The sequence below is a fragment of the Pinus tabuliformis genome, chromosome 4_2, assembly GCF_031772625.1.
Source record: "Pinus tabuliformis cultivar Carrire ecotype Pingquan chromosome 4_2, CPIR1, whole genome shotgun sequence".
NCBI lineage: Eukaryota > Viridiplantae > Streptophyta > Pinopsida > Pinales > Pinaceae > Pinus > Pinus tabuliformis.
This window is the reverse complement of record NC_142304.1, coordinates 688726423-688746681: the sequence shown is the minus strand read 5'-3', so window position 1 is coordinate 688746681 and position 20259 is coordinate 688726423. Positions and strand designations below refer to the sequence as shown.

The 20259-nt window shown below is 41.0% G+C and overlaps 1 protein-coding gene across 1 annotated transcript in view; it reads left to right on the top strand.

The window, feature by feature from the left end:
• Nucleotides 1-20259, top strand: part of LOC149171324 (vesicle-fusing ATPase-like) — a 492059-nt gene that overhangs the window by 16974 nt on the left and 454826 nt on the right. The window contains exons 2-4 of the mRNA XM_089424048.1: nt 8216-8311; nt 8483-8567; nt 8651-8701. Coding sequence (XP_089280174.1) covers nt 8216-8311; nt 8483-8567; nt 8651-8701 — 232 coding nt within the window. The remainder of the gene's footprint in view (nt 1-8215; nt 8312-8482; nt 8568-8650; nt 8702-20259) is intronic.

Here is a 20259-nt window from a genome sequence, read left to right as displayed (position 1 = left end):
CTAGGGGAAAGCATTAGGCTTAACTTTGAGCAGCATTGATCGAGTGTATAACAAAGGCCATTTGTAATAAATTAATAATGGTCATTTGGTTTGTAAGTTTGTAACTCATGCAGCATAGAGGCCTCAAGAAGATGATCGGAATATACATTGAACAAACTCTGACAGCTCTGCTTTGTAGGTTGTGTGTAAATCTCTTCTAAGTAAGCTACAACAGATATTAAAAGTTGTGACACAATAAAAGTTAGGAGATTTAACTTCCCAACATAGTTCAGGGTAACATATCTGATGACTGATGGTAGACTATGCAGCATGCTTCGAGTCCCAGGGTAACATATAAGTTTATAACGTAAAGCATACATACTTCCAAAATGCTTGTCCTCAATTTCTCATCCGCTTAACAGCATCTCTGGCTTCGAATAAATTTACCATAAAAATTAAAACAATTGCAGGTAAATACTCACGCGGCAGTGGGCACGCCTGTGGTAAATTTCCAGCTGTAGACTCACGCGGCAGTGGGCACGCCTGCAGTTTTCTCGGCCTGGTAAACAGTGAACACAAGCCCTTACAAGTTACGATCGTGACTGGAGACTGGAGTATGGCGTCTGCTGAGTGACGAGTCTGGACCGCCGGCGCCAATGAAACAATGAAACAATGAAACCCAGGTCCCAAACAGGAACAATAAAACCCGCGGGCGCGCGAAAAAAAAAAAAAAAAAAAAAAAAAAAAACCGAATTTAATGAACTGTAGGCGAATTTCAACGATTTTAAACGAATTTCATGCGATTTTATTCGACAGAAAATCAAATTCGACTTGAAATTCGAGTTCGCCGAATTTAATGGCGAACTCGAACGAATATGTTCGTTTGCCCTTGAAAATCGCCGAATTTTGAATCTAATGGTTCAAATTCGGCGAATCTGGTGACTTAGGTCGTAACCTATTGGAGTTGAGTGTGGAACTTGTAAAAGAATTCATACATAATCCCAAAGAGCCTAATCGAGTTGATTAGAGCTCAAGGAGACATAGCCCAAGATATCAGGGTGAACTCCATATTATATTGTTGTCTCATGTGTTTGCTTATTTGCTGCGTTGTATTTACTGTTATGTGTGTTTTACATTAGCATAAGCAAATGTACATAAGAACTTGAACAATCTAAAAACAAACACAAGCATACACCTCTTTCAAGTTCTTTTATTTTTGCAAATTGTCAATCATAAGCCTAGATCTTGGGAATATATAAGCTTTGGAGTGGGAGAGGTTCTTGTAAGCATGACAAGAAGCCTTTAGTGCCCCATTTCAGATCATGAGCTGAGTCAACTCCCTGAAGTGAGCCTCTGGATCCCTCCGATCAAAATGCTCCACTTCTCTCCGTGTGAAGTCCTCATAGGAGGTCACACTAGCATGCCCCAAAGTGGACAAGCCATGAAACCACCAATCATGTGCCTCCCCCTCCAAATGCAATGTGGGCATCTTGATGGCTTCTACTTCTGTCATCCTGTTGAGCTAGAAGTATGTGTCCAGCTTCTCCACCCAAGCACATGCTGTGCACTTGGTAGTGCCATCATAGGTGGGAAAATACATCTTCCCAATGGTGCGGTGCAACTCATAATTCTGCGTACCATGGCTTCCATAGCCCTTCCCCTTCTCATTCTGTTTGAGCTGGCAATAATCTTTGAAAGATAGAGCCTCTCTAAAATCTGCTCCCATGGACTACCACTCCCTGAAATGCTCTCCCATCAACGATGGATCCTCTCCTCCACCCATTTCACCCTGTGCCAAAGGTATAAAAGAAGGTAAAGTAGCTCGAGTTGGCTCACTCGAGGATGGCCACTGCGTAGTAGGTGAAAGGTGATCGAGTTGTTGAGAGGCCCTTGAAGTCTCTCCAAATATAAACTCCTGGTGAGTGCTCTACTCCTGGTTCTGCATCTTGATCTCGTCCAGCATCTCCTTCTGCCCTTTTGCCAAATCGCTCAAGGCCTTCAAGAGACTGTCGAAGGCCATTTCTTCCCTGCTCTTGGGCTCCCCCATATCCTCTGCTACCACTGTCTTCCCACGATCCTCTGTGTCTGGAGTAATCTCCAACTCCCTCTCCCTGCTCCGGTACCTTTGCCTCCTGTAAGTAATATTTTGTCGGTCCTCCTCACTCATAGGAAAGTTCCCCCACGGATGAGCCAGAATTTGAGCTCTGATACCACTGTAATGTTCCAAACTTAAATAAACAGTGATATGCAAAGCAAAAACGATTTACAACATAGAAAATTTCAACAATCAATAAATGCTCATAAAAACTCCATAAGTAGAACCAACTGAGCCATTGGAGCAAGTACAATAGTATGGAGGAATGCACCTGGGCTTGTTTCAATGGCAAGCATGACAGAACCCAGGTGATAAGACAATGATCTCAAATGCTGGAAATGACTGCTCTAATGCTCTGTGCTATCCTAGAAAACTACACTGCTGGCTGGAAAGGAATTGCAAGAAACTCCACCTCCACTGCTCAAAAAATGCTATAAATTCAGCCCCAAGCTCCTTGACCAAAACCCACAAAAACCCAAAAAGGGTTTGGTCTGAATCCAACCTCCCAAATTCGGCCTCCAATATGCCCTATGCCCTCCAAACTGCTCAAGAATACGGCCTGCAAGGAATACAAGCAAAATCCTCCTCCCAAGCTTCGGAAATGTAGCAATCTCCTCCACAAATGCTTCCCTTAGCTCCCGTGACAAAGTTCAGCCTCAAAGACTGATACTCTACCTCCCATGTGTGCACCAAATGCTGCCTCTGCGCTAGCCCAAGAAGTGCGAAAGTCACACTGCAGAGAAGCACTCTCCCCTAGCTCCCAAACTCTCCAAAATGACAACAAATCTCCTATGCCTCCTCTCCTGAAATCCTCCCGACCAAAACTCCTCTGCAAGATGCCACAAACAAAATCAGGCTCCCTTCACTGCGTCCTCTAGAAATATGCACCACTTGGAGATGAATGCGACTGTTGGAAACCACAATGAAATCCTCCTTCGGAAAGACTGAAGAAAAGCCTCTCTAGGGTGGCATTCGAAGTCCTCCGAAGAAAGGGTGAGCTCTTCGCTTGAAGAACTCTTGCTAAACAGCAAGTGACTCGGCTAAGTAGCTTGAGCAACCAAAGAGAAATTCGATATGCCAAAAGATGAATGAAATGAGGAGAACTGCCTTCTTTATATAGATTTTGTAGAGCACTTTTCCCTCCATTTTCCCTCCATCGTGGGTGCCTCACTTAACCAACGACTTCTCCTCCATGCAAATCGAACTAGGGAGTGTATATTCTCCTAGTGTGGGTGGCCCCTACGTATACCTAACCACATCAACTTAACCACAACAAAATAACTTATGCTAAGCCTAACCTCCTAATAAAATTGAATGGGCCCCATCACCTCCAAAATTGGCCCCAAAATGTAATAATTAATCTTGTTCCAAATTAATTTAGGAAGGGACATGACAAAGATATTCAAACAACCATATGTTCGTCAGCAAACTATTGTAGATTAGGGCTAACTGTCCAATAAACAACAGACCTATACAACACAATGATCCACCAAAACGGCTATAATTCCAACTAGTTTCATGTTTGCAACTAGTACTATCTAGTTCTGTTACACAACAGTTGGTTTCCCAGCTATTCTTACCTCAGTTTAACCCAGGCTGACCAGATCGGCTGTTGTCAATTCCCTTCATTGCCTCAGCTGCATCCCCAGTCCTGGTTACTGTCTTGCCAACCCTCGCTGCCCTAACAAGGTGAATCTCAGCGCTCCTGTCAGCCTTGACAATTCATTGCCTGGTTCATCCTTCTCTTTCCAGCACTTGTTGTCTATGCGTGAGGGGTCACAGTCCTCTTGCCAGTCCTCGCTGCCCTAGCGAGGTGTATCTCGGCCCCCCTGTCACCCTTGACAATCCGCTGCCTGGTTCATCCTTCGCCCGCTGTCTCTGTGTGAGGGTCACAACCCTTTGGCTGCCTTAAGGGAGTGATCCACTGCTTCAGACAGCGGTCTGCTACTGCCATAAACTTAAGAAAGTGACCTGCTGTTGCCACAGATTAAAATGCTATCTCAGAAACCCTCACTGCCACAGAAGATTGGGTTCTACCCTACTCGCTGCCTCAAAACAATATCTCACTGACTCTCAGGGCTGGTTCCAGCCTCGTTGCTTCAAGGGATAGCCTTCACCTGCCTCAAAACTATCTTGCTTGGAGACAATTACCTGCCACAGAATACTGCCTCAAAAAGTTCCTTCCCTCAGGTAGGCCTATATTAGCCTCCCGCAGCTTCAGCAAACCACAAACAGTTCTCTGCTATCTTGGGAATATGTCTCCAACCTCGCTGTCACAGAGAAAGGGGGTTCCACCTTCCATGCCACCCCAAAACAGTAATCTGCTGCCTCCTCGCTGCCACAGATAATGGCTCAGAACAATGATCTGCCACTCAGAACTTTGCCTTGTACTCAGAAAGGTAAACAGATTGGTTAGGGTGGAATCTTTTGTTGGAAAACTGATAGGGCGGCTTAATGTTTTCCTTTACATGACATTTACTTGTGATTTAGGTTCTTCTTCTTAATATTATTATGTTCTTTCATCATCAAGATAAATGCCAAACACAATGAACACAAGATATAGGCTCCATTCCAGGGCAACACCCCACCGAGGGGGCAAACCCATCAGAACTTCTTATAAACTTCAAAGGAGACTTCCAAGACCTAAGACCCAAAACAAACTCTCTGAGACCAGGCCAACTACTCACAATAAGAACTGCTCTCCAAACAAAGTGTGCTTATGCTTCTTCCAAAATCGGACCTGTGGAAACCCTAGTTTCATAGAAAATTTCGCACTATAGAGCTGATCCAAGATTCAAGACATCCTTCATTTCTTCGCTGGACTTTAGCCCTTCTCCCAAAGCCTTCACACTTCCTTGGGCTTAGCTGAGAGACCATGGTCTATGGTTGGGAAGATTGTCCTGATTACTCCCTTGGGTCATTGAGATTGACTGAGAAACCAATGTGGTTGGGGAGTTTGGTTTTGAGGCTTGGAGTGATCCCTTAAGTCATTGTGTTTGATTGAGAGACCAGTGGGTTTGGTTGGGGACACTAATTTTGAGTTCTCTTCCTTGAGTCATTGTGTTTGATTGAGAGACCAAGTGGACTTGGTTGGGAAGATTTATTTTGAATAATCTCGAGTCGTTGTGCTTGAATGGGAAATCATTTCATATGGTTGGAGAGTTTTGGCCTCATTGATTGATCCCATGGTCAGTTGGGTGTTGACCATTTATGCCATTGGGTTTGTCTTGTGGGATGAGTTTGATACTATCTTTCCTTATGGTGATGAGATTGACTTTGTGATCTCTCCCTTAGGTCATCACTGAGAGACTAGTGGATTGGTCGGGGAGATTGATCTTGAGAGAGAGAATGAAAGTACCTCCCTAGCTAAGAGGGAGTGTTGAAAATTGCTTGTTTCGGTCGGTATTTTCATTGGCAAAACAAAGAAGAAATTTTGTATTTTTCAAGTTGTCCAAGTCGGCCTCAACACTTGAAGGGGTTTGACCCCAAGGTCAAAACCCATCTCCTAGCACACATATATATTGGCATTCGATTGACCTCATTTGGCATCACATCACACTCACTCAAATGACAAATCAAAGAGTTCTGTTCACACGTGTGAAGGAGAAAGAAGTCTGAAGTTTCCAGCGAAGTTTGACCTTTCTTGTTTCCACTTTGACCAGCATTGACTTGGGTATTCTTGCTGATGTTTGACCAAGTTTTTGACTGAAGTTGGAGGCCTGATGTTATCTGTGGATCATTGACTATCTTTAACCAAAGATTTGACTCTGTTTTGGGCCGTTGGCTGAAAGTTTGACTGCAGGTCAAACTCATATTTGACTGAAGTTCTGTGGAGACTACGGGACTGAATTTCGGCCCTTTGACCAGCTACCTCATGCTGAAATTTGGTCCTCTGTTGCAGACTTGGACTTTGACCATTGTGTTGACTTTTCTCTCATTTTACTGGTTTTGACTTGGCAAATATTGAGGTCAGATATTGGCATTTTGACTGGAATATTTTGATGAACATTTTGATAAATTGAATTCTCTCTCATAAGGAAAGATTACTGGGTTTTCCCCTTTGTGGGGTTTTTTGTGTCTCTTGTTCATTGTATTTTCTGTGATCTATATTGCTCTACTAAAATTAATGGTTGAAAATTTTCATGTGAAACTGCTTAATGATTGAAATGCTCTAAAGAAGTCAAATTGTATCATTGGAAGTAGTTATCAGTTTGAAAAATTGTACTAGTCTTGTTTGCACTAGAAAATCAACATAATTCAGAGCTGCACCAACCCAGGAATAATAAAAATTCAGATTTAGAAGAATCAGATTAGCATGCTCAGTTTCAACAGCAGTACACAAAGATACATGAAATCTGGAAAATCAGATCAAAATGCAAGATCTGCAACAACAATCACCTCTTTCTATTACATTGAAGAGAAGACTACATAACAGCAAAATCAACTTCTCCTAAACTTGCGATGCAAAGTCAAACAACTTCCCATGAGCTCATAAAGCAAGGTGGTCTAACTAGAAGATCACATCTTGATCTAATACTACTCTTCACTTGAGCAAAATAGGCAATAGTGTTCAGGTAATGAAGCGATGCACATGTCCTTCCTTTTATAGGGTAAGAGGACGAGTGAGTTATGAGTAAAGGGTTAAACCCTGGACTAGGTCCACCTAACCTTAATCAACTCATGCACCCTCCAAGAGGAATCTTCCCCCAATAGTGTGCCTCCCATATGCCAAGGATGCTTCTTCAAGTAACTAACTCAAGAAGTGTGCCCCACGTACATGTACACAGGTCAAGAAAGCACATGCTCACATGTGCCAACTCACTCACTCGACATGCTTGATGCAACAGCTTAAGTAGTGTGACCAAGCTCAAGCAATGTCAAATATAGATGAAAAGGGACTATGACTCAAAATGCCTTCATTGAGACTCTCACCCATGATGCACCGTGCTCACAGCAAGAGTAAAATACTCTCCGAAGTACTTGTAAATGAACTAGGAGTACCTACTAGTTGCTGGTTATGACTCTTATGAGTTTATTTTCTTGAGAATCAACATCCCTTCTACATATATACACATGACATGCTGATATTTACTTAAATCTGCACTTCTATGACCATGATGCCCTGTTAATGTGGTTTCTTTTCATTACCTTATTATTACCTGTATTCTGGCAAGATATGTTTTTGTGTGACTATGTATCTTGTTAAGTTGTGTTTAATCCTATACAGCATGGACAAAATAATCAATTTTATAAGGGCTTGCACTCTATATTATTCATAGCTTTTGGCTTTTCCTTTTGAGTCATTTTCACGTATGTATGCCTTTCCAGTCATCGTGCATTATTTAACCTACTTCTATTTTCTATGCTCTTGAACTTCCTTCCATTTTTATAGAATGGGAGGTCTGTTGCTTACCGACATCTTGGAGATTCTTGTCCCTTTGTTTCAACTTTTTGTTGTACAATATATGACTTATTTTTCTTGTATTCCTTGTGATTATCCTGTGTCCTAAGTTCTAACCATCCTGATTATTATCCACACTCTTTGCAATTTTGATGTGTACCTTGATTGGGTCCATCATAGATGTCTTGCATATTTCTATGGAATGGGAGGTCTGTTGCTTACTAACATCTTGGAGATTCTTTTTCCTTTGTTTCAACCTTTTGTTGTATAATACGTGACTTATTTTTCTTGTGATTCCTGTGTCCTAAGTTCTATCCATCCTGATTATCATCCATACACTTTGCGATTTTGATGTGTATCGTGATGGGGTCCATCACAGATTTCTTACATGATATTGCTATTAAGCTGTCAAAATTGGATCAAAGATTAATTGCATCACTGTTGAACTAAACTGAGTTCACAAAAGCCATTTATTTCAGTCTTCTACTACATTCTCAGGTTTATTAATCTACAACCAAAGAAGCAACCAGAAAGTGGTGAATTCCATATAGGTTCCATATTGTTACAATTTTTTTTAAGGTTTCACTCTTTTATAAAAATTAATTCCAGTATGTGTTTTCTCATGTAGCCCTTGTACTCTGGCAATGGATTATACTGTTTGCATGTTATGAGATTCTTGAAAATCATTCATTTTGGTAAACTGATAGTCTCCATGCTGTTAATACTTAACAAAGTTCCACTGCGCATGAAAGCATACAGGATGGTTTAATTGCTTTGAATGCTATTCAGCGGCGCCATGCTAGGCTTTCTACAGGGGATACTGTTTCAGTCAGTAGGTTGGCATTTTCTATTCTTGTATCACTCATGGTTTTGCTATTTTGGAATGTCATTCAACATTAACTCTCAAGTGTGAATGTTAGCGAATCATGACTTATGTATTCTAAACTATATTTTCAACATACTGCCTTTGACTCTATATATGGACCTTGATTCTGGAATATATTCAGGTTTGTTCCACCGGAAAAAAAATTCAAGCTGGTCTTGTTAAGACTTGAACTGGAGTTTGTCAAAGCTAAGGGCAAAACTGAACAGGTAAGAAGGTTCCCTTTTATGCTAGAAGGCTTTAATGCAGTTATTCTAGTTCAAAATGATGTAATATCCATCGGACTATGCAGCTTGATGCCGTCCTTCTTGGCAAGGAGATTCAAAAAAGATTCTCGGATCAGGTATGTTACTTGTGGGTCCAGTGAGATTCTACGATTTGAGTTTTATTTGAATTGAATTGTGACTGTCATCTTGATTTTTGTTGCAACTGGTGTTCTATAATTCTTTGCTGTAATAAAGATTCATGACTATGTTGAGATTTGAAATATTCATCTTGTTGTCCGATCTGAATGGAAGTCATCTAATGATTTATTAGTGTAGATGCAATATAGTGGAGGTCTTTGATTTAACCGGTTGTATTACTTATATTGGCTCTGGCTTTGGTATTGGCAAGTGTGCCCTATTTAATTGTGTAACTTGGCACATTTATCTTCTATAACATCAAGAATTGGTGTTTGGAACATCAGACTTTAACTCATTTTTTTTCTTGGAAGTTGTGACTGTTAATCGACTGAAGAGAAGCTACTTCATGCTATGCATTATGCTTAAATCCTTGAACGAAAATATAGAGAACTATTTGGATTTGAAATGAAATATGCCCAGAAACTGAGCAAGTGCACAAATGCTCTGCATGGAAACTAATGTTCCATAAATTCTCACTCTCCGATGAAAAGTTCATTACAAAGGTGAAGTATTACAGTATAATGCTACGACTATGTTAGGTGATACCTGAGATATTCCTCTTCTAAATTTAAGATTAACCCTCTAATTACAATATTCTCTTGGGACAAGTTTAGTGCGACTCCATACTTGGGCACATCCAAATATTGTCCAAGTTCTTGTTAGATACCTAATCCTAGGGATTATGGTGTATTGCAAATTATGTTTCTATTCATTTAGGAGAAATATGATGAGTCATAGGTGAACAGGAATAGTCATTAGACCTCTTGGAAGCAATGTTATTGGAACTGGACTGGAACCAGTGGTACGACCGTTTTGCTGCCTAAACTGGTTTGACTGGTGGCATAGGAGACTTTTTAGTACTGTTGTTTTGAATTGATATCATGGTACTCAATAGTCCCATCGCCCTACCTTTGTGGTCATTTGTTGGACACTAATATAATTATCTTATATTATCTCTGTGATCCATCTTTTCAACTCTATATTTAGAGATCATATTGTTCAATTCTATCATCGCATTCATTTCAATTATATCTTATTTATGTCTTTTGACATTACATTTATGAGTTCTTCAATTGTATAATCCTATTCATTTTTATTATATCTTATTCATAACTTTGTCTTTTCATATTACATTTATGAGTCTTTGTGGTCTTTTTGATGTACACTCAGTTAATGAACCATTTGGTAGGTTCATAACAGGTGGAAATCACTAGTCAAAAAATTCATAGTCAGCCCTTGCTCACTGAAGTTAAAAGATAGTGAAATCACTTGCCTAAATAGTCATAGTCAAAGACTCAAAACTCAATGGTTGAAGTTAAAAAATAAAATTAAGGCAACATAAATTTAAAAACTTGTCAAATTGCAAACTATAGGCAAAGAGTCCTTTGCTAAGCAATATAAATTAAAAGCCAAAGTATCACTAGACTCACTATGGATGAAATATTATTGATTGACAAAACAATAGAAGTATATTATGAATCTCTGAATACACAAATTAAAACGAATTAGAAGTATTACCGATCTTTTTAGCAGGGCCGCTAAGGTCCTGGCAGCCTTGCTAGATGAGCACACATAGGGAAAAGACACGCTGTCACTTCGGCTCGAGCCCCTGTTGTTTAGGCCCAACACCTCCTAAACAGCCAAGGGAGGAGTCCCTAAATATTCCCCAGTAGCTTCAGTTGATGTCCAATGCCTTATATGGAGTCAATGGGGTGGAGGTGTTCTTGATTTGTTTACTGACCTGCATAAAATGGTACTAAAAACAAAGCATATCTCTACAACAAATATTAGTAGTCAAAATACTTCAATTATATATTTTGAGAACTATGGATTTTGGTCTACTGGAATTACCTTAACCAAATATGTGATTATTTCTTGATTCTGAAGTATGGTTAAGGAGTTATGAGTTAAAAACTTCTTGTCTTGTATGACAGCCTGTAAAAACCTGTGAAAAACGCAAAAACAGCAAACTAATTTGATGCAGCAGCCAATCTACTGTGTGAAAAACACCTCTAGGGAGTTACCCTAGAGTGTAGAGAGGATAGAGGGTGATTGTAGAGGCTTTGGGGCCTCCCCTCTATCAAATTTGGGCTGAAAAGTCAATTTCTAGCTAGTTGGAAATTGATTTTCAGAATTCTGGGCTATGTTTAATAACTCAAAATCTCCAAAAAATTAATATTCAATTTAAATAGCTGGAAAATGAATTTTATTTAACTCTAATGTGAAAATATTACTGATAGATAAGTAAAGAGCTGAAAATTACAAGTTTTAATGCAATATACTTACTTGTACACTAGTAGAACTTGTTTTCTGATGGCTGAACATGCAGGTCTAGCAAACAAAACACCCTCTTAACATGGTAATTTGCAACCAAAAGGCTAGGTATAAGTGTAAAATGCAAACAATGTTAACTTGTACCTAAGCGGGGTTTTGATCTAGCAATTTATTCAATATTCCCCAATAAAAAATTGTTGTAAATTAATGTGATAGTTGTTGATTTGGGGTAGCATCGGATGTGCTCTAGCCATGAAAATTGGTGGAGAGGCTAAAGCACATGAGATCTCCAAGACCCAGAAATGGTTTGGGCAGATTCTAACCGATTTGGGAGATATTAAAATAATTAATATTTTTTAATGGAGTTCCTAAGTCTAAACTTAGGAAAATTAAAATATTGATGGGTATTAAAATAAAATTGGGTTAGAAGGTTCCAAAAGTCATGGATCAAGCCAAACCTAATCTTAGCCGTTGATTAGAGATGTAATCTCGGCCGTTGAAGGACCAACAAGAAAAGTATAAGAGGAGGCTTGAGGGTCAGTGGGAAGACACACCAGAGTGACCAGTCATTCGATTTACTAGAGCGGGGTTGCTAAGAAAAGTTGAATCAGTGATCAGCAGTGAGGGGCAGTGAGTATTGGACAGAGAGGCAAAGATAGTGCCGAGAGACCAGTGCAGAGGCAGAGAGGCAGACGCAGAAGCCAAAGCAGGCCACGCAGAGCCTAACAGAGACAGCGCAGAGGCCAGAGGGCCTGTGTCATCCACGTAGAGGGCAGCAGGAGTGACGCAGAGGATCCCAGAGGCTGCGTAGTGCCTAAGAGGGCTGATGCAAAGGGTTTGGAGGTTGACGCAGAGGCCAAGAAGGCTGGCGCAGTGCTTTAGTGTTGTTGGAGAGGGTTTCGTGGGGCAGGTTTTGTGAATACTTGCTTCCAAATAGAGAGGTATTATTGCTGATTATTTTTCTCTGTCGGGTGAGCCAGTTTGGCACCCAGTTGTACTCAAGGATATACTGCATAATAATAAACCCTCAGAATTGCTACACCAATTTTCCCGCATTGGGTTTTTCCAGGGACGAGTTGTCCAAAAATAATGGTGTCACTTGTGTGTTTTTTTCTTTTAGCTGTTGATCTATAGATGGTTGAGACTATTGTGTTTATTTCGTTATTTATATGTTTTAAATAACTTGTTCGTAATTAAAAAGTAGAAGAAATAAACCAGAAGAATACAGATTAAATTTCTAACGGATAGACTTAGAAATTTCAACATGGTATCAGAGGGTGGTTGCAGATCACAGGAGAGCTGAAGGCATCAGTTGAAGCAGAGCATTTGCAGCAGAATCAACTGTCCCGAGTGACAGAAGCTGATCCTTGCAGAAAGCGACAGAAGAAGGGTTGACGTAGAGGCGCTGCGTCATTAGTCCGGGCCAGAGAGAGGCCAGCGCGGAGTCTGAGGAAGGCAGAAAAAGGCTCACGCAGAGCCACGTAGAGACCAGGAGGGTTGATGCAGTTGGCTGAGGGAGCATTTTTGCCAGTGCTGGGATTGCGCAGAGCCTAGAGGCTCAGTCCTTTAGTTCCGGGGCATAGGAAGCTGTGGGCAGTTGCGGGGAGTGAAGCTGGTGGGGTACTGTGGGCAGAACAATACCTAACAGGGAAAAACCAAGGTAGAGGGAGTTGCTACCGAGGCGGATTTCTAGCCAAAGAATCTGGATTAGAGTTGCAGGTGCACAGAAGATCGGAGAGGTATGACTTGACGGTTGGCAGGCAAATTTCCAGGAGGGAAATCAAGACTCAGAGGGAGTCTAGCAGAGAACTTCCAGGCGGGAAGTAGAGAGACTCAGCAGGAGTCGAAGAGAGAACTTCTAGAGGGAAGTAGAGAGACTCAGAGGAGTCGACTGTTGGAAATAATACTGAGAGGGGGGTGAATCAGTATTAGTCAAATCAATAATCTTTTTCTTTTCATACTCAAATTCATATACACTACTTTAGTGAAGGTAACTTGCGTGTATACGCAGCTGTGTTTAAGGCAACCAACGTATATCAAGCAATCTTATGATTCAATTAATTCATCATATGTTGATCTTTAATCAGTGCATCAGTACTTCATTAACCATATAAACAGTAACCATGTGCAGTAATATCAGAACAAACCATCACACATAAGAAACACACATGAACTCCAAGATATAAGGTGGAAACCCAATGCGGGACAAAAACCACCTGCTGCTGTCTTTTTTTAATATAAGAAAAACCTGTTTACAATCTTGTACTGGTGTAGACTCATACCAGTACGCAGGCACCCACCTGTAGAAGGCTACAACCTTCTCTCGTTCTCCAGCTACTATTGGAAGGGAGCTACAACCTCCTAGCTTTTGTATTAGCCGATTTGTTTACTAGTACGTAGGCGTCGACCTACTGAAGGCTCCAACCTTCACTCGTTTTCCAGCTACTACTGGAAGGGGGCTCCAACCCCCTGGCTCTTGTACTGGTCGATATGTTTACCAGTACGTAGGCGCCGACCTACAGAGGGCTATGACCTTCTCTCCTCCTCCAGGGACCACGTTTCATAAATTTTCAGATTGGATACTCCTGGAACACAACACCATAATATGAAGGCCACGTTTCATCCAATTTTCATACTGGACCCATTAACAACATTGAAGCTCAAAATCAATCACCACTGCAATACAACTATTGCATTAACCAATCATTCAATCATCAATCTCTGAATCACCCAACAACTGAATCACTGAAGCCCTGTCATCAAAACACAGTCACCAGAACACAGAGCAGAACCCAGAACTTTGCAACAACCACTAGAACCAACTGCAAATTTAGATATCATATTTCATAATGTATATGCTACTTTGATGAGCCGAACCAGTGTGTATACGCGCTTTTACCAAAGTGAACCCGCGTACATATCTGCAAATACTAACTTAAAAACTTTACAACTATTTCAAAATTCAGTCATACCCAGATCATAACATTTGCAGAATAAAACATGCGTCAATATTTAGATCTAGTCTATCCATGATCAAACCACATAATGATAATACATTCCAAGCCTTAAGATCCCAATCCATCATCCATCATCATCCACATAGGTGCATCCTTAGTTCAGATCAAGCAAAGCATCACAAACCCATAACTTGCATACTGGATCTCACACTTCATCAGATATTCAATACTTGCACCCTTTTGGCCTAATGATCTTCTCCTCCTTTTATGGTTTTAGGCCTTTCTTAATACCATGGACCAAAACCACTTGGGACCAATACCTTGGACCAAATACCTAGGGTCAATACCTCGAACTAGATACCTTAGACCAATACCATGGATCAAAATACCATGGACCAAATACCACGGACCAAAAGCTTAGTTTTCCAATATATACATGCTTTTCCTTCTGCGAAAGTGCGTGTGTACTTCCAACGTATACGCAACTTATATACAGTGAACCTGCATGTATACGCAGCTTGGTCAAGGTGAACCTGCGTATACCTCTCTTTCTTCATTATGTGTAGACTGATCTGTAATTCTTTGTTGTTCTCATGCTGCACCGTGATCTTTCATCTGAGTGAGTTGCCATCAAGGACAACGCCTATATCATAATGCCAACATCGACGAGAAGAGCAGAGAGATGGCCATGAATGGGCTGAGGGATCGGGGCAGGCTGGGCGGGGCATCCAACTTTGTGGTCTGGAAGGCCAGGATCCTGTCCATTACAAATAGACATCGCATCAAGGCCTTCGCCTTGAGAACAGTGGTGATCCCAGTTGACCCGGTTGAGAATGAAAAGTACGAGGAGACAATGGCCAAGGTGAAATGCATCATCCTTGATGGGGTCAAGGATCATGTGGTCCAACATATTGCCGAGAAGGAGACGACACAGGAAATGTGGGACACCTTGAAGAAGTTGTATGAGCATACCTCCGTGCAGAGGAGGATGTTACTTGAGAAACAACAACGATCATACCAGATGCAAAAGGGGGAGCAGATAGATCACTTCCTCGGTAGATTGAAGGAGATCCGAGTCCAACTGACTTCCATAGGGGCCACGCCCGATCAGGAGCTGATGGTGAGGATCACCCTAAACGCAGTCTCTGAGGATTGGGAGACATTTGTCGAGAGCATTCTGGGCATGGCGACTCTTCAAGATTGGGAAAAATTGTGGGCGACTCTTTGTCAAGAAGAGATTAGACGACTGAGTGAGATGGGAAGTAGCAGCAAAGGAGTCCAAATTAAGAAGGAAGAAGAAGAGGATGCAGCTCTGGCATCTGCGGGAAAGCAGGAGAAGAGGAAGAAAAAGGACCTATCCAAGGTCAAGTGCTTCAACTGTGGGGAACTAGGTCATTATGCGAGCCAGTGTTCGAGGAAGAAGAATAAGGGAGAGGCGTCTGACTCTAAGGCAGCGTCGACGAAGGCGAAAAAGGAGGTAGAGGAGGATGACGATTGTGCCATGAGTGCTCATGTACCTCTAGAGAAGAGGTGGGGAGACATCGAACTGTAGTCAGGCAAACTATAGGCGATGAGGGGCAAGATCCTTGAGGTATCCAAACTCTTGGATCAGATTCTTGCTACGGGAGCCCCGAAGAGAGAGTAGCAAGACTGGCGGATGTCGGTAGAAACGAATGAGGATGAAGCGACAGAGAGTGTTATAGTGCAGGAGTCCCGGGCAGTGCAGAGCTAGTAGGCTGCAGCAGTGCAGAGACACGGAGGACATTGCAACAGTGCAATATGGCACATAAAGGTTTGCAGCGGTGCGAGATGCAGGGAGTTGTTGCAGCAGCGCAAAGGCAATAGAGGGAGCACTTGTTAGTGGCAGAGAGAGCTTCAACATCGGGAGTGTTTCTAGCCTAACAGGGATGTCAGAAGTTGGGTGGATCAGTTACTTACTTCTTAGTAACTGAGTTGCAGTTGGCAGTAACACGATGCAACATGATGAGAGGGGGATGCAGTGCAGATGCAGTGTTGGGAGGATGGACCAACAAAAACACAAATGTAGAGCGAGCTGCCGTACGAATGCAATAGTGGCAGTGGCAGGGCCATGGGCAGCAGTACATGATGCAGTAGTGCAGAGGATGTTGGGCAGGGAGGCCTAGCATCAGCATAGGTACCAGTGTCAGATAATTAGTGTGATGCTCAGTGAGGAGTATTACTAGAGCACAATCCTCGCTAAGAGGGAGTGTTGATTTGGGGTAGCATCGGATGTACTCTTGCCATGACAATTTGTGAAGAGGCTAAAGCACATGAGATCTCCAAGACCCAGAAATGGTTTGGGCAGATTCTACTTGGTTTGGGAGATATTAAAATAATTAATATTTTTAATGGAGTTCCTAAGTCTAAACTTAGGAAAAATAAAATATTAATGGGTAGCAATATAAAACTGGGTTAGAAGGTTCCAAAAGTCACGGATCAAGCCAAATCTAATCTTAGCCGTTGATTAGAGATGTAATCTGGACCGTTGAAGGACCAACAGGAAAAGTATAAGGGGAGGCTTGAGGGTGAGTTGGAAGACACACCAGAGTGATTAGTCATTCGATTTACTAGAGCGAGGTTGCTAAGTAAAGTCGAATTAGTGATTAGTAGCGAGGGGCAGTGAGTACTGGACAAAGAGGCAGAGATAGTGTCGAGAGACTAGTGTAGAGGCAGAGAGGTAGACGCAGAAGCCAGAGCAGGCCACGCAGAGCCCAGTAGAGACAACGCAGAGGCCAGAGGGCCTGTGTCATCCACGCAGAGGGCAACAGGAGTGACGCAGAGGGTCCCAGAGGTTGCACAGTGCCTTAGAGGGTTGACGTAGAGGGTTCTAAGGCTGACGCAGAGGCCAGGAGGGCTGATGCAGTGCTTCAGTGTTGCTGGAGAGGGTTTCGTGGGGCAGGTTTTCTGAATACCTGCTTCCGAATAGAGAGGTATTATTGCCGGTTATTTTTCTCTGTCGGGTGAGCTAGTTTGGCACCCAGTTGTACTCAAGGATATACTGCATAATAATAAACCCTCAGAATTGTTGCACCGGTTTTCTCGCATTGGGTTTTTCTGGGGACGAGTTGTCCAAAAATAACGGTGTCACTTGTGTGTTTGTTTTCTTTCAGCTGTTGATCTGTAGATGGTTGAGACTGTATTGTGTTTATTTCATTATTTATATGTTTTAAATAACTTGTTCGTAATTAACAAGTAGAAGAAATAAACCAGAAGAATACAGATTAAATTTCTAATGGATAGACTTAGAAATTTCAACAACAGTAAAAACCAACAGGCATATAACCTGTCATAATGCAAAAAAATAAAAGAAATTTGGAAATGTTTTGAAGGATTTTTTATTTGGTTGTTGGAAAATTTTTACCTGTGCTTTGGACTCTCACTTTTTGTTGGAGTGTGAAGTAGATGTCTCTCTAGGTCACTGTGCCCAGTTGTGTCCGTTGGAAATATGGTAGCTATGGTTGGTATTTTTATCTTGAAAAGAAACGAAATGTTTGAATTAAGATTTGCCTCCAAAATTATTTATCGACCTACTATTGTTCAAGTTGGCTGGGCTCCTAAGAGGCACACATTCGATCCCCGTCAAATGTCTATATAAATCAGTGTTGTGAACATCTCGATAACATCCCAGTTTTATCTCGAAATCATGATTTTTTTGGCCTAGCCGATGTTTGTCGATTTTAAAGATATTTTTATGGTATCTTAATTTTGTCAAATTTTGTCGATTTTTACTGATATTTTCTCGATTTTCTCGACTTTTTGGTTTTTTGGACCCTTATTGATTTTATCTCGATGTCGATGTTCACAACATTGATATAAATTGCTGGTATATTGCCCTCGCTTCAGTAGCATTATGATCTTGCATTTGGAGAATATTGCTCTCAGTATTTAGCTCTCATACTTGTGCACTTTGTTCATGCACTTGTGTCTACTACTCTTGTTTTGGAAGCCTTTGGAGGCTTGTGGTGGTATTTTGAAGCTGTCATATTAAAAAGGGTTGTTACTACTGTTATTTTTAAAAGGGGTTTTGTACTCTGATTATGTATCTCTGCTGAACATTTGAAGACGATCTAATAGAAGATCATTTTAAAAAGGGTTTTCCCCCATAGTGGGGTTTTTCCCTGGTCTTGGACCAAATCCCGTGTCTTGCTGTTCATTGATTGTCTTCTATGGTTTATGATCTCAAAAATTTGAAAAATTTAACATGGAATCAGAGCTGTGGTGAGGATAAGCTCAAGAACAATGAGCTTAAGGTAGTTATCTGCTAAAGACCTTATTTGCTGCTCGAAATACAACAACATATCAGTTTAGATGGCTACATCCTTCTTCAAGGACAACGAGAACTTGACTGGGGCTTCAAATTATGCTGCTTGGAAACTTAGTCTGGACACCAACTTGGATGGAGAAGATGTTCTAGAGTATGTCCAAGGAGGTGTACCCCAACCTCTTGAAAATTCCCCTGCTGCTGCTAAAGCAAGATACAAGAAAGGTGAGATCAAAGCCCGCAAAATTATCATTGATTCTTTGAAAAACCATCTTCTTACATGTATCTCCAAACTATAGACATCTAAGGAAATGTGTGACAAGATTGTTAGCATGTTTGAAGTCCAAAATCTGAATCACGTCCTTGACCTGAAGAAACAACTCAAAGATATCAAATTGAATAAGGGAGAATCTATTCAGTCTTATTTTATAAGGATTACTAAACTCAAGGACCAAATTTTGTCTGCTGGCGAGCCCCTGTCTGATAGGGAATTGGTACACACAACCCTTGATGGACTTCCTACAACTTGGGAAGTATTCATTACTACTATCAACAATAACAATGTTCTGCCAACTTTTGATGAATTGATCGGAAGATGCAAGCAGGAAGAATCAAGGATGATTTCAAGGGGCAGAATTCAGAGACATGAAGAAGGAGAACCATCTGCCTTCGTTGCACAAGCAAAGAAGAAGAAAGGAAAGGGAAAATATTCTAAGCCAAAGTCCAAACCCAAGTTTTTCAAGAAGAGCATGAGGAATGTTGAATGCTTTAACTGTCACAAGCATGGGCACTATGCTCGAGATTGTCTAGAAAGAAGATCCTCTTATAATCAAAGGAGTAGCAACAACTACAATAATTAGTCTCTTGATCAAAAAAGGAGGAATTATGGAGGAAGAAGATATGAAGGAAGAAGCAATGCTTGCAGTGATCGTGATCAAGAGCCTCGTCCTCAAAAGAGATACAAAAATACAAGGTATGAAAATAATGTTGCTGCTTCTCAATCTAAGTACTTTCTGATTTCATCTTTGTCTAGTTCTTCTCCTCCAGATTCTTTACATAGCTGGTTAGTGGATAGTGGCGCCTCTAGGCACTTCTCTAGTTATAAAGAAGTCCTCTCTAATTTGGTTGAGAGGGAGTTTGGTTTAAACATTATCCTTGGAGATAACACTACAGTCCCTGTAAAAGGGTTTGGTTCAATTTCTTTTCATTTGGATCTTGGAGAAATTATTCATATTCAAGATGTTTTATATGTACCTGGTCTAAAGAAAAATCTTGTATTTATATCTACTCTCGAAGATAAAGGAATTAAGGTGGCTTTTATAAAAGGAAAGGTGCTAACCTGGCTAGAGAAAACAAACATGAAAAATGATTTTACTCTTGGATCGAGAGTCGAACGACTTTACAAGGTCAATGGGAGACCCATTAAAGCTATGGCTCAAGAATGCAATTTCAATCAAATCGAGTTATGGAACCACAAATTTGTTCATATTCATTATAAGGCATTGCCCAAAGTAAAGAAAATGGTTTATGGAATGCCAGAAATCCAATCAAAACATGATGGTTTTTGCCTTGGTTGTGAAAGTGGAAAGAAAATGAGAGGATCTTTTCCCTCTATCAGTACCAACTCTCATGACATCCTATAGCTAATTCATTCAGATTTGTGTGGACCTATGCCAGTGAAATCCATAGGTGGATATTTGTATTATATCACCTTTGTGGATGATTTCTCTAGAAAAACGTGAATATACTTTCTAAAGCACAAAGATGAAGCCTTTGATATGTTTAAAAATTTCAAAGCATTGATTGAAAACCAAACTGGAAAGAAAATGAAAGTCTTTAGATCAGATAATGGAGGAGAATTCATTTCAAATGAATTCATTGACTTTTGTAGAGAAGCCGGTATCAAGAAAGAGACCATTGTACCATATAATCTTGAACATAATGGTGTGGCAGAAAGAAAGAATAGAACTATCATGGAGGCTTC